Here is a 14249-nt window from a genome sequence, read left to right on the forward strand (position 1 = left end):
AAGAGGTAGTTTTTTTTTTTTTTTTTGGTCAAGTGGATTGGACAACCCCCAATCCTAGGCATTACATCCATGTATTACACACTCACACACACTACATGGATATTACTAACATGGGTTCAATATTCCTCACTGAGGATTCGAACCCGGGTGCAGCTCCCAGCGAGGCAGATGATGCTGCCACTGATCCAAGGCCTCGGCTGCAATCTGTTATAAGTTATAACAGTAAGTATATTAATATATACATTTTCTATGTGGTTAAAGCCCAAGCTATGGGAGTCACAGATTTCATAAATCCAAGAGATGAAGAGAAACCAGTGAATGAGGTTGGTACTTCCTTGCTCAGTCTTCTATACTTCTATTTAATCATTTCACAAAAGAAAAATTATCACATACACCTGTATTATTATTATTATTATTATTATTATTATTATTATTATTACATTATATTTATGCAGATGCAGATGATGATGATGATGGGTTAAGAAAGGAACCTGAGTCTGCAACCTCAACGTGTTGTCCTAGTCAAGTTGTTGTATTTTTATTGGTTAAAATGTTTCGGTTTTCACATTCTATAACTTAAAAATTTGCCATTGCCTAATGAATTCATTTGCAGAGAATCAAGGAAATGACCGGAGGAGGTGTAGATTACAGTTTTGAATGTGCTGGCAACTTGGACGTTCTAAGGGAAGCCTTCTTGTCTGCTCATGAGGTTATATTATTTAATTTCTGCTTCTTTTTTTTTTCATAGTAGCTACTTGTTTTATCCTTAATTATTACAGTGCCATAACATAATTAAAATTATAACCAAGTTGGATTAGTTGAGTTATTAGCTCAATTATCCGCTTAAAAAAATTTTTGGGATTCGAATCCTGCCTTGTGAATTAAGCAATTAAGGAATTTATTAGACAGCAACAATTCCTAAAATGGAGTTCAGGTCTGCAGAAAATTAGTCTTTTGTCTATTAGAATGTGAGATATTATGAGGAATAAAAAAATAAAACATAATTTAAATGATGACTAATTACTTATCTCTTTGAGATTGCTGAAGTATCATACACCACCTCTCCAAATTTCACGTTAAGTTTTTGTGATGCAGGGTTGGGGATTGACTGTAGTACTAGGAATTCACTCAAAACCAGAATTGCTTCCAATTCACCCAATGGAGCTGTTCAATGGTCGCAGAATGATAGGATCAGTTTTTGGAGGTTTCAAAGGGAAAACCCAGTTGCCTCATTTTGCCAATGAATGCATGCATGGAGTAATGATCTTCATCCCTCCTTGCAATTTCTTTTTCAAAAATTTAAAGAATGACTTATGATCTATGCTTTATTTACAAATACTATTATTTTCTTTTAATCTTTCCATTTTAGTAGAGTTATCAAGGTTTACAATAAGTTGAAATTTCTGGAATAACTACCCATTTATATTATTATTATTATTATTAAAATGATACCATTACTTTAACTTGTCTAAGGATATTTATGTCAATTTATGCAATTTAATACATTTCCAAAATTAATTTATTACTATTTTTTAGAGTTATTTCAAAATGAAAAGAGTATTGTTAATATTAGTAAAGCACATGCATGGTCTAATACTTACTTATAACTTTTTAGGTGGTAAATCTAGACAAGTTCATCACACACGAGCTTCCATTTGATGAGATTAACAAAGCCTTTGATCTTCTGATTGCTGGAAAATCACTGAGATGTATCCTACACCTCTAAAAGAGGTTCCCCTTTTGAATGATTTTGATAATTAAGATGAATCACTGTCCCAGTAGTGTCCCTCATGCTTATTATGATGATCTGAGTCATCGATAAGAGTACAGTATATCTTACCATTCAAAGAGTCTGTAACACCTATAGATAAAATATGAATATGTGAAGAGAGGAGTTGTGCTTCTGAATTTTAAACTGCATTATCTCACTGTATGGATGAAGTGTGCTGCAATCAACAAAGAAACATGTTTTTGTGTGCCAGAATTATTTTTACCTTCCAAGATTTGTCAAGGCTGCGTACATATGTAGTCGGTAGAAAATTTGTTATACAATTAGAAAAAAATAAAACGACACAAATATCATTTAAAATGAATAAAATATGTGCAGAAGTTGAATTTGTGAGTAGCAACCAGTTTTTTCTTTTCTTTCATATTCCACCAGTCAGTTAAGTAGCTATAGCAATTAACATCCCGAAAAAATCATAGCTAATAATTAATTCATCAAAAGAATATTGCATTTACAGCGCACCTAGAGAAACTTCTATATTCTACAAAATTCTCGGCCAACATATACAGAAACATTGGCTGGTGTATGATTGTGAATACTGGTGGAAGTTAGGCCAAAGGAAGTCTCAGAAATGTTTTCAGGTAGCAAAAGAAGAATTTAATTTTGATGTACTGTCAGTGTAAAACAGTTTTACATGTGCATCCAATTACGTAATGCCACATGAGTAAAAATAACTACCTTTCACATTGACCGCGTGAATGATCATTCAAAAGAACGGATGTGATCGCACGACTGTGTAAAATGTTTTACACTGCTAGTGCATCAAACTTAAACTCAGCAAAAGAATGGCTGAAAACACTGAAAAATAGTTTCATTATCCTTGACTGTTGATGTTCTGTTGTTTGTTGCGGTTTTCCTCTGTAATTGTTTGAAACTCTTTCTCACTAGCAGCAATTAGGCGCTTAACAAGGTCATATGTGGTAAGCTTGATGCTGCAGATTGAAGCAGGCGAGAAATCAAAACAACTAGACGTTAGGAAGGAAAGTTTGGATGAAGATAAATAATATATGCATTGCTTAATGCCAACATAGTCAATATGTGGAATGCTAGTAATCTTATTTATGTAGGCAATGCAATAGAACTATAGAAGATATTGGGAACCTGCTGTTTGGTAGGGTTTTTAGAGCATTAGGCAGAAATCCCCGATATAAGCCGACAACTCCATCTCGTGCCACAATACCTGCACCAATGCATCCGAAGGTTCCAGTGACTAGTAGATGAATTCAGAACAAACTTGGAACAAGTTTTTTATATCTTTCTTGTTTCTTTCTAATGTAAAATCTTATAATTAGTGTATGTTTGACTATACATTGTTTATACTTATATGCTGAAAGATAAAACAGAAGTAATTGTCACCTGAAAGGGCCTCTAATACCGTTGTATAAGGCGTACCCTTCAATTGCATTTGTCTTCGCACAGTGTCCAAAGGATAGCATGTAAGTGTGGCAAGCGAGGCCGAAAGCAAGGCAGTGAGTATTGATGTTTCGGTTCTCTTTTGATATTTCTCGGGCAATGACTTCTTCAATCTATAATCCAAATAAGATCAGGATCTATCATTTCAATCCAAGTTCTTTCTCCCTGAATTTTGAGACAGATTATAAATGAACTTACAGGTCAAAAACACAAAAGTTTGCTGCAATATACGGAGCTATTGCAATAAGCGAAGGCCCAAGGCCCCTGTAGAAAGATGCAATTCCTTCCTCCCTTATCATGCCCAGGGCAACCTGCAAAAGCCACAACATGGTTCACCTTCACCTTGCTTAAATATCACAGCAGTTCAGCCAATCATACCTGTGACATAGTTCGATAACCAGGTTCAACAGCTAATCGCAATCTCAGGACATCTAATGGGTAAGTTATCTACAAAAAAGGCATCATCATACACAAATGAACAAGATATAGGGATATTAAAAGATTGGTTTACATAAAATAAAATTGTTGGCATCAAGCTTTTGTTATGAAGTCTGATGTCTACAACAAAATCAGTTAACCTATCAAAGCTAGGCCCTAGCCCTCTGCTTAATTACTTACAAAAGTGGATGTCATGCCAGCAAAAGCACCTGCTGTAAGTCTTGCCACAACAGAGAGCTCACCATTCTGTCCCCTGAATATTTTCTGTAGATCCAAAAAGCAGAACATTATGCATGGACAGGTGATACTTAATCTTAGAACTTCAAAAATATAATTAAGGACAACCTTGTAAATTTCATATGCAAAAAGCTGGACAGCACTATAAGGAACAACCCGAATCACCTGGAACATTAAAGAAGAAACACTAAAAAAGTGAACATTGTAGTTCACTGAAAGGATAAAGGAGACATAAATATGAAAATTCCAAATACTTTCATTCCTAGTTATACTAAAGACTGACCTGGGGGAGGTTTCCCTTCCAGTAACCTTTAATGCCTTCTTCCTTTGCTATAACTGTTATAGCCTGTAATTTGTGATCACGTGAGATCTAGTATAACAATTCATAATACTCTGATCTATTGCATCTAAATGGAGAAAACAGAAGATTATCAAACAAAGGAATTGAAAGATCAATAAATTCTGCTTAATAAAAGCAAGATGTGAAAAAACAAACCATTATTAACAGAAGTGTAAAAGTAACCTTCTATTAGTGAGCAGAAAATATTTACAGAAAGAATATTCCAATTTGCTTTCTAAAAGTTGGATACAACTAGCTTCCAGCACCATTAACCGCAAAGGGACAAAATTGGAAACCAACTTTTTTCAGCCAATAATTAGCCAACATTTTTCTTTCCCTTTCCCTCTCTTAATGTCTGCTCGTCCACCACTTTGTTGGCTAAAGAAAAGTTGATTCTATAGAAAAACCGAATAGCAAAAAGCCTGGCCAACTCCATTAGCTATAAATTACTAACCAGCACCATGCAGACAAATGTTTTAACCATGTACAAACAGAAATTTCATGTCTTATTATTTGACACTAATGAAATTTTCACAAATAAGTGGTACATAAAGTACCCAACCATTTCAAAGCAATGAACTCTAGCAAGGACGTCTGGAACTTCCAGATGCACCTCCTAAGATTCCATCTTTTAGTCCTCTCTTTTTAGTCTCATAATCATTTCAAGTAAGAAATTGATCACTCATAATTCCTAGCAGCAATAGTCCAATTATACAACAATACTTATGGGTGCAATTGGAAACAATTTTAAAATTAGTACTTCTTAAGACTGGATATCAAAATTCAAAGAGTACTTTTATCATAAAACTCATGAATAAACTTTCTAACTGAACAAATAAACTGTTAGACTACTATATTAGGAAGATGATTCAACATGTTTGACTAAACTACTTAACATAATACTAGTCAATATCTTAGCTATCATCCTCATATCATATCTTCACGTGAGTAGCCACCTATTAGTCTATTACGAATTACTCATTGTATAGCAACGGCAGCATGCGTTAACCCCGGATGTTTGTGCACCGGCCTGCCCCTTTTATAGCAATGGCAACATGCATTAGCTTAGTCAACAAGTAGAAATCATTCATTAATCACTATTGAATCTCCAGAGAGATAAATGCAGAAACAAAACCATTCCGCACCAAAAACCTTAGGATTCATGAAATATACATAGAAATTACCTCAATGAAACTCATTGCCTTCTTAGCACTCTCTTGCCCGACCCGTACACCATGAGTCTGCAAAGCACGCATTTTTTACTAACTAAATACACTAAAAATCTCACTCGCAACACTGTGTAAATTTACATTTTGTTTAGCATATTTTCTGAACGCAAAATTGAAGCTCATCCAAACACGCCGTTAACGAAAGTTCAGCATAACAGGCAATTCAAACTCTATTATCAGAAAAATAAAATAAAAGAACTATTTTTCCTTTCTCGCACCTGCATGAGAAGTTTGATGCGGTCGAAGTTGCCGTGGGAGCGAAATCGTGGTGGAGTTTGGTTTCAGCAACCGAAACGGAGGCGAATTTGCAGCGGGTGGCATCGGCGGTGGCGGAGGAGAAGGTGAGGGTGGAAGAATTATGGAAGGGTTTGGTGGAAACGGCGTCGCATTTGAGGTGTGGGATTTTGCGCCAGTAGACGACGGCTTTCTCCTCTGTGTTGTGCATTTTCAAACGCCGGAGAAGGAGATAAGGCGCTTGGGGAAAAGCTAAACGCTGCCTCTTAGGCTCTTTAGCGAAAGTAAAACTCGCGCTAAATAAATAAAGAAAAAGTACACCTAACCAATGCAAATTAGTTGGAAAACAGGTTCATTGATGAAAAAATATTAAAATAAACACCAATACGAGTAAAAAAACAACAAAAAGACATTCTAAGAGTCAACCTAATTTCATATCGAGTAAAAAAGAAAACACAAAACTACCTTAGAGGAACATCCAACGCAGTTAACTCATTCTAACAAAATCAGTCTATAATTTCTTTTGTTGCCTTTCTTCTCTTGCACCCTTTCTCCCTAGCAAAATGTTCTGGTTGCTGAATCATAGTTTTTGTACTTGGAGTTGTGAACAGTGTAGGAGCGTCAAAAATCTCCGAGGCGGGGATCGTCCGAATGGAGTTCTGATGGTGGGAAATTTTTTCGTGAGGATGGAAATAGAGAGTAAAATTCTTTCGAAACAGGCGCGGGATCTGAACCGGGATCCCCGCCCCATTCTCGATAATTTCCTGAATATTTGAAATTTCTTAAATAACCTTACTTTATTTCTAATATAGGGGTCTTTTAGGAATTTCACCAATTAAAAAATTCTAATCCTATTATTCAGTCTTCTCTACTCACTGTGTTGTTTGTTGTGCCATCTACTCTCTATTCCCAGTCCCAACTCTCTTCCATCTCCACTTTGTTCAAACTCCAAAACTCCCACAGCATCATACGCTGTTCTCTCCCACAGCCCCAACTCTCTCCAGTTTCCACTTGATGTTAAAGACTATATCTTATTGTTTTTTTTAGAATAAAAATTGTATTTTAAGATTTTATTTTATGGACTATAATTTACTATGTTGTATTTGTGGACTTATAATCTTGGATAAGATATGTTTGTGTGTTTGTAATAGTATTTTTTAATTTGTTTTTTATTTTTTGATATTTTTTACTCTAATTTTCATATGAGTGTTAAACATAAGGGAATAAAAAATGGGACCCCGCAAAGAATACGGAAAACGCGGGAAATGGAGATGGAGACAATTATCCCCCACGGCGGGAATCGGGACGGGAATGGGAATTAATTTTGGGGGCGGGGACGGGGAGCAGAGAGGCATCCCCAGCCCCTGCCCCCGCCCTGTCCCATTGACATCCCTAGAACAGTGTCTTCACCTCTTTTGTTTATTTTTGGGATTAATACGATGTATAAATTAAGCATCATTATCTAGGTATTTTAAAAATACCCTAAGACACGAGTCTAAAGGACTAAGAATAATTTTGTACAGTATTTATCTTCTAAACGACTTCAAGGTCTCCTATAATTTTTCATTGTTCGTTAGAAACATAAAGAAACTACAAAAAATCAAACGTGCGTATAATAGTCGAAGGACTTGGAAGTCTCACACAATCCCATTCATCCAATGTTGAGCCCTCGGTCTAGTTTTCCAGGTATTTGATCACGAAAATGCCACAATCCCATCTGTCAAAAAGAAAAGAAAGAATTGTCACATATGACCTAGTAGAAACTACATATGTGATGTTAAGGAAGAAGTTTTGGCTATTGACTAAATGTACACTACAAAAAATCTTGGTAATTACAGTGTTTTTTTCATTTACGGTGGTTTAAACCACTATTATTACCAAATATAGAGATTTTAAAAAACGACATAATTCTGAGCGCTATTTTGATTATTACAATAGTTTTTTTATAGGTTAAAATAGGGTTTTTAACCGCTGTTATATTCAAATAAAATGACGTTTTTCGATTGGTTAAAACGGCATTTGAAACTACCATTTTTATCAGGTTAGAATGAGGTTTCATTTTGTTTAAAAGTGACGGTTTTAACCGGATTTAAAATAGTATTCTAATTGTTTAAAATGACAGTTACAAACTGCCATTTTTATCAGATAAAAGTGACATTTTTGATAATTTAAAAAGACAATTTTAATTGTCGTTTTTATATTGTTAAATAAATAAGTTTTTGATTAAAATTTCACAATAATAAAAGATCAGTACCCATAAAAAAAATATTATATAATTCATTAACAAAGTATTAAACATAATATATATTTTTTTAGTATTAGAAATCAAAAGTAATAATTCCTATACAAATAAAGTATCAAACATAACATGAATTTTTTTAATTATAAATGTCTTAACATGTAGTTCTTAATACATAAAATCTCCATCATAGAAAGACCATGCTGCCTTGTTACTCACTCTAGAAAACTTATTTCTTAATTCTTTTGGCGATATAATCTTACTCTGTTGATCCAATTCCTACAACAAAAATATAATTTAAAAACATAATAAAAAACAATAAATAGATAAACCATTTAGAATAGTTAACTGGTTAAGTAACTTTTAGAGTTAGAAAAATGGTATTCCAAAGAACAAACACACTATAGTTTCAATGGGACTAAGCAAAAAATGTGACAAAAGAGAAGACATAAAAATTGCATTTCATTGATATTCAATGAAAAATATTACATGAAATCAAATATATACCAACCGTCCAATTATACTAAATTGAATTCAACAACACAATGTAAACTACCTCCAAAATAAAAAAGAAAAAGAAAAAAAAAAAGCATAACACCTCAAGGTCTCAACGTGACACAACTCTCTCTACCTTTCCCGGCAAAATTTGGTTTGGAATATTTCATTTTCATTCAAGAATTCTGTGTTAATGTATACTTTATTTCCCCAACGAATCATAGTTATCAAATCATACCTCATCACCCAAGTCAGGACTATTTAGCTGGAGCTTTTCAATGCCAGAGTTATCCACCAGTATGTCACATAATCACTATGAACAAGGATATGACATAACATTAATACCTAATGTACGATAATGATCAGGAATATTTGTTTAACATTTTTTTCTATTGTTTTCCTTGGTATAAGAGAGGAAGAATGAGTAATAAATATATCACAAAAATAGCTCTAAGAATAATAACAAGTCTCAGAATATCACCATCATGGTTAGTTAAGAAATCCATAAGATTCTTGATATTTAGATTTAGGATACTTAACTGTAGAAGGAAAACGGGATATGAAAATATTATAGATTTTTACCAAACACAATACCAATAAAAGCACATGGTGTCATAGATTACTTACATGTCAATTTTCAAAAAATCTAGCACTTGAATAGACCAATAATTCAGCTAACAATAAAAAAAAGGCTAAGACAGGTTCGAATAAAAATAGTTACACTATATTAAAATACTAATTGATCTATAAAAGAATCAAACTCTAATATCAAGCACTTAATTTGAAAATAATTGAGATTCCAATATAAAATGCAACTGTTTTAAGTGCTTCTATTTTAAGGACAAGGTGCTTGATGTTCTCCAGAATTAATTAAACAAAGAAATTGTTTAGATGTTATCCTTACGTTCATATCTTCTTTTAAATTATCTGTTTATAAATAGTGTTGTGTGTTGAAAAGTTATTTACAGATGTTTAGTTATCATAGTTTAAAAAAAAAGGAAAGAAAAAGCAAGCGTTTTTTTTTTATCAAACAACAGCCTATTTCATAAATAGTCCATGTCAAAGAGGTACACAAGTATCAAGATAATGTAAATAAAACATCAGACTACTGATACTAACCTTAACTCCTTCATCTACAACAGGATTTCCTGAAAGATCAAGAATCTTCATGCAATATTTGATTGAAGAACACCATCAAATGCTTTCAAACCAGCTGTAGGCCTTAAGTTATTCCATTTGATGCAAAACTTATTTCCTCCACAATCAATATATTAAGTGTGTTTAAGAACATGTGCAAAGCAATAGCACAAAAATCTATTTTTGTAAAATACACATGATAAATCAAGATTATGAACCTAAATCTAACTTCCATCTAGAGAACATGATATAAGCAGGGCTGGACTTGCAAAATTATCATGAAAATATACGTTTCAATAAAATATCAAATATTACAAGTGATGTAAACTAAACAAAATCAACAATTTTCATTTGGTGCCTATTCATATCTGCACTTCATAGCTAACAACTGATAATCAAGCATAACTAACAGCTAATAATCGAGCATTTTCAATTACAATTTACAACTACATAATTATTGCCAATATCTATGTTTCTCCAACATCATCATCAACTACAATAACATTAACATATGCCACCATTATTTAATAAGGAAAAAGCATATTACTTGATCAACCTTTAAGTAGGGGTGACAAACAGGCCTAAATCCGCCGGGCCGGCCAGCGTAAGCTGCCAAAACAGGCAGGTCGGGATGAAAAATTAAGACCGCCACACTTTGAAAGCCCGCCAAACCCGCATCGCTTAAATAGTGGGCTTTGGCAGGGCGGGCCTAATGCTTTTTTTTTACCAGGGACATTTTTTGTAAATTTATGGCCTAAAACCCAGCTTCTCCAACCCGACCCAACCCAATAAAAACCCTACCTTAATTGAATCACTCTCAAACTCACACAACATAACACACTCAGTCACTCAGCGTCTCTCCCACGGTCACACTCACACTAGCCTCCCCCAACCTTGCTGCGCCCAACGTCCAGCGTTCCTATTGGTGCCATTGCCATTGCCGCCCCAAACCTGCTGCGTCCAGTGTCCGTCCCACAGTCACACACGCTCATGCTCACGCTAACGCTCGCAAGTGACGTCGTCTTGCTGCCTTCTCATTGTCAAGCCTGAGCTCGCAGTCTCGCACAGTCGCATTCGGCAGTCCGGCACGACAGTCGCAGCGCTCTGGTGCACGAAATTGTGATCATCAACAATGGCGCCAATAGACTTGGAGCTCTCAAACGTGAATCACACTTTGTCACAACTTCGCACAACTAACCAGCAAGTGCATTGGGTCGTCCAAGTAATACCTTACGTGAGTAAGGGTCGATCCCACAGAGATTGTTGGTATGAAGCAAGCTAAGGTCATCTTGTAAATCTCAGTTAGGCGGATTCAAATGGTTATAATGGTTTTCGAAAATAAGGATAATTCATTGGTGGGAATTTCAGATAAGTGTATGGAGATGCTTTGTCCCTTCTGAATCTCTACTTTCCTACTACCTTCCTCCAATCATTCTTACTCCTTTCCATGGCAAGCTGTATGTTGGGTTTCACTGTTGTCAATGGCTACCTCCCATCCTCTCAGTGAAAATGGTCCAAATGCTCTGTCACAGCACGGCTAATCATCTGTCAGTTCTCGATCATGTCGGAATAGAATCCAGTGATTCTTTTGCGTCTGTCACTACGCCAAACACTCGCGAGTTTGAAGCTCGTCACAGTCATTCAATCCTTGAATCCTACTCGGAATACCACAGACAAAGTTTAGACTTTCCGGATTCTCAAGAATGCTGCCAATGGATTCTAGCTTATACCACGAAGATTCTGATTAAGGAATCCAAGAGATACACGCTCGTTCTAAGGTAGAACGGAAGTGGTTGTCAGTCACCCGTTCATAGGTGAGAATGATGATTAGTGTCATGGATTATCACATTCATCATGTTGAAGTGCAATGAATATCTTAGAATAAGAATAAGCTGAATTGAATAGAAGAATAATAGTAATTGCATTAATACTCGAGGAACAACAGAGCTCCACACCTTAATCTATGGTATGTAGAAACTCCACCGTTGAAAATACATAAGTGATAATGGTGTTCATTGGCTTCGGCCCCAGAGAGGGAACCGGAATAACCAAGACGTGGTCAAAAGACTCCCAATACAATAGTAAAAAGTTCTATTTATACTAAACTAGTTACTAGGGTTTACAGAAATAAGTCTAAGTGCAAAAATCCACTTCTGGGGCCCACTTTGGTGTGTGCTTGGGCTGAGCTTGAGCTTTGCACATGGAGAGGCTTCTCTTGGGGTTGAACGCCAAGTTGTAATGTCTGTTTGGCGTTTAACTCTGGTTTGTGACGTGTTTCTGGCGTTTTGCTCCAGAATACAGCATAGAACTGGCGTTGAACGCTAGTTTTCGTCATCTAAACTCGAATAAAGTATGGACTATTATATATTGCTGGAAAGCCCTGGATGTCTACTTTCCAACTCAGTTAAAAGCGCGCCATTTGGAGTTTTGTAGCTCTAGAAAATTCATTTTGAGTGTAGGGAGGTCAGAATCCAACAGCATCAGCAGTCCTTTTTCAGCCTGAATTAGATTTTTGCTCAGGTCCCTCAATTTCAGCCAGAAAATACCTGAAATCACAGAAAAATACACAAAATCATAGTAAAGTCTAGAAATATAAATTTTTCATAAAAACTAATAAAAAAATCCCTAAAAGTAGCTAGATCTTACTAAAAACTACCTAAAAACAATGCCAAAAAGCGTATAAATTATCCGCTCATCACAACACCAAACTTAAATTTTTGCTTGTCCCCAAGCAACTGAAAATCAATAGGATAAAAAGAAGATAATATACTATAAATCTCAAAATATCAATGAAGCTTAGTTCTAATTAGATGAGCAGGACTAGTAGTTTTTTGCTTCCGAACAGTTTTGGCATCTCACTTTATCCTTTGAAGTTTAGAATGATTGGCATCTATAGGAACTCAGAGTTCAGATAGTGTTATTAATTCTCCTAGTTAAGTATGTTGATTCTTGAACACAGCTACTTTTATGAGTCTTGGCCGTGGTCCTAAGCACTTTGTTTTCCAATATTACCACCGGATACATAAATGCCACAGACACATGACTGGGTGAACCTTTTCAGATTGTGACTTAGCTTTGCTAAAGTCCCCAGTTAGAGGTGTCCAGAGCTGTTAAGCACACTCTTTTTGCTTTGGATCACGACTTTAACCACTCAGTCTCAAGCTTTTCACTTGGATCTGCATGCCACAAGCACATGGTTAGGGACAGCTTGATTTAGCCGCTTAGGCCTGGATTTTATTTCCTTGGGCCCTCCTATCCATTGATGCTCAAAGCCTTGGATCCTTTTTACCCTTGTCTTTTGGTTTTAAGGGCTATTGGCTTTTTCTACTTGCTTTTTCTTTTTCTTTTATTTTTTTCGCCACTTTCTTTTCGCAAGCTTTGTTCTTCACTGCTTTTTCTTGCTTCAAGAATCAATTTCATGATTTTTCAAATTATCAACAACATTTCTCTTTTTTCATCATTCTTTCAAGAGCCAACAATTTTAACATTAATAAACAACAAGATAAAAAATATGCACTGTTCAAGCATTCATTCAAAAAAAAGTATTATCACCACATCAATATAATTAAACTAATTTCAATGATGAATTCGAAACTCATGTACTTCTTGTTCTTTTGTATTAAAAACATGTTTCATTTAAGAAGTGTGAAGGATTCATGGAATTATTCATAGCCTTAAGACATAGTTACTAAATACTAATGATCATGTAGTAAAGACACAAACATAGGCAAACATGAAGTTTAAAAACCGAAAAACAGAGAGATAAGAACAAGGAAGTTAAGAAATGAGTCCATCTTAGTGATGGTGGCGCCTTCTCCTTGAAGGACCAATGGTGTTCTTGAGCTCCTCTATGTCTCTTCCTTGCCTTTGATCTTCTCTAATCTGATTGAGAATGATGGAGTGTTCTTGGTGTTCCACCCTTAATTGGTTCATGTCATGACTCAATCCTTCTAGAGAAGTGTTGAATTATTCCCAATAGTTGTTTGGAGGAAAATGCATCCCTTGAGGCATCTCAGAGATTTCTTGATGATGAGCTTCCTCATGCGTCTCTTGAGATCCATGAATGGGCTCTCTTGTTTGCTCCATCCTCTTCTTAGTGATGGGCTTGTCCTCTTCAATGAGGATGTCTCCTTCTATGACAACTCCAGCTAAGTAGCATAGATGGCAAATGAGATGAGAAAAAGCTAGCCTTGCCAAGGTGGAGAGCTTTTCGGCTACTTTGTAGAGTTCTAGAGAGAGAACTTCATGAACTTCTACTTCCTCTCCAATCATGATGCTATGGATCATGATAGCCCGATCCATAGTTACTTTGGATCGGTTGCTAGTGGGGATGATGGAGCGTTGGATGAACTCCAACCATCCTCTAGCCACAGGCTTAAGGTGTAGTCTTCTCAATTGAACCGGCTTGCCTTTAGAGTCTCTTTTCCATTGAGCTCCTTCCACACATATGTCCATGAGGACTTGGTCCAACCTTTGATCAAAGTTGACCCTTCTAGTGTAGGGGCGTGCATCTTCTTACATCATAGGCAGGTTGAACGCCAACCTTACATTCTCCGGACTGAAATCTAAGCATTTCTCCTGAACCATTGTAAGCCAATTCTTTGGGTTTGGGTTCATGCTTTGATCATGGTTCCTAGTGATCCATGCGTTTGCATAGAACTCTTGAACCATTAAGATTCTGACTTGTTGAATGGGGTTGGT

At 35.7% G+C, this 14249-nt stretch overlaps 2 protein-coding genes across 2 annotated transcripts in view; one reads left to right on the top strand and one right to left on the bottom strand.

The window, feature by feature from the left end:
* The window catches only part of LOC107484901 (alcohol dehydrogenase-like 4), an 11182-nt gene extending 9195 nt beyond the window's left edge, over positions 1-1987 (top strand). The window contains exons 7-10 of the mRNA XM_016105459.3: positions 262-323; positions 614-709; positions 1096-1257; positions 1616-1987. Coding sequence (XP_015960945.1) covers positions 262-323; positions 614-709; positions 1096-1257; positions 1616-1726 — 431 coding nt within the window. The 3' untranslated portion in view covers positions 1727-1987. The remainder of the gene's footprint in view (positions 1-261; positions 324-613; positions 710-1095; positions 1258-1615) is intronic.
* A 195-nt stretch (positions 1988-2182) lies between these two features.
* Positions 2183-5681, bottom strand: LOC107484882 (thylakoid ADP,ATP carrier protein, chloroplastic). The gene is made up of 10 exons (XM_021140617.2): positions 5662-5681; positions 5399-5455; positions 4158-4220; positions 3983-4039; positions 3818-3901; positions 3578-3646; positions 3398-3510; positions 3143-3312; positions 2888-2966; positions 2183-2718 (listed from the first exon to the last, which is right to left on the bottom strand). The coding sequence occupies exons 1-10, from the start codon at positions 5665-5667 to the stop codon at positions 2601-2603; spliced, it is 816 nt and encodes a 271-aa protein (XP_020996276.1). The 5' UTR covers positions 5668-5681; the 3' UTR covers positions 2183-2600.
* Between the last annotated feature and the right edge of the window lie 8568 nt (positions 5682-14249).

Source organism: Arachis duranensis, chromosome 4 (assembly GCF_000817695.3).
Source record: "Arachis duranensis cultivar V14167 chromosome 4, aradu.V14167.gnm2.J7QH, whole genome shotgun sequence".
NCBI lineage: Eukaryota > Viridiplantae > Streptophyta > Magnoliopsida > Fabales > Fabaceae > Arachis > Arachis duranensis.

Excerpts from the sequence above, each read along its gene's own strand:
- LOC107484882 (XM_021140617.2), bottom strand. Across the intron at positions 4,040-4,157 it reads GGAAGGGAAACCTCCCCCAG|GTGATTCGGGTTGTTCCTTA; the intron begins GTCAGTCTTTAG and ends TTAATGTTCCAG. Across the intron at positions 2,719-2,887 it reads AAAACCCTACCAAACAGCAG|CATCAAGCTTACCACATATG; the intron begins GTTCCCAATATC and ends TTCAATCTGCAG.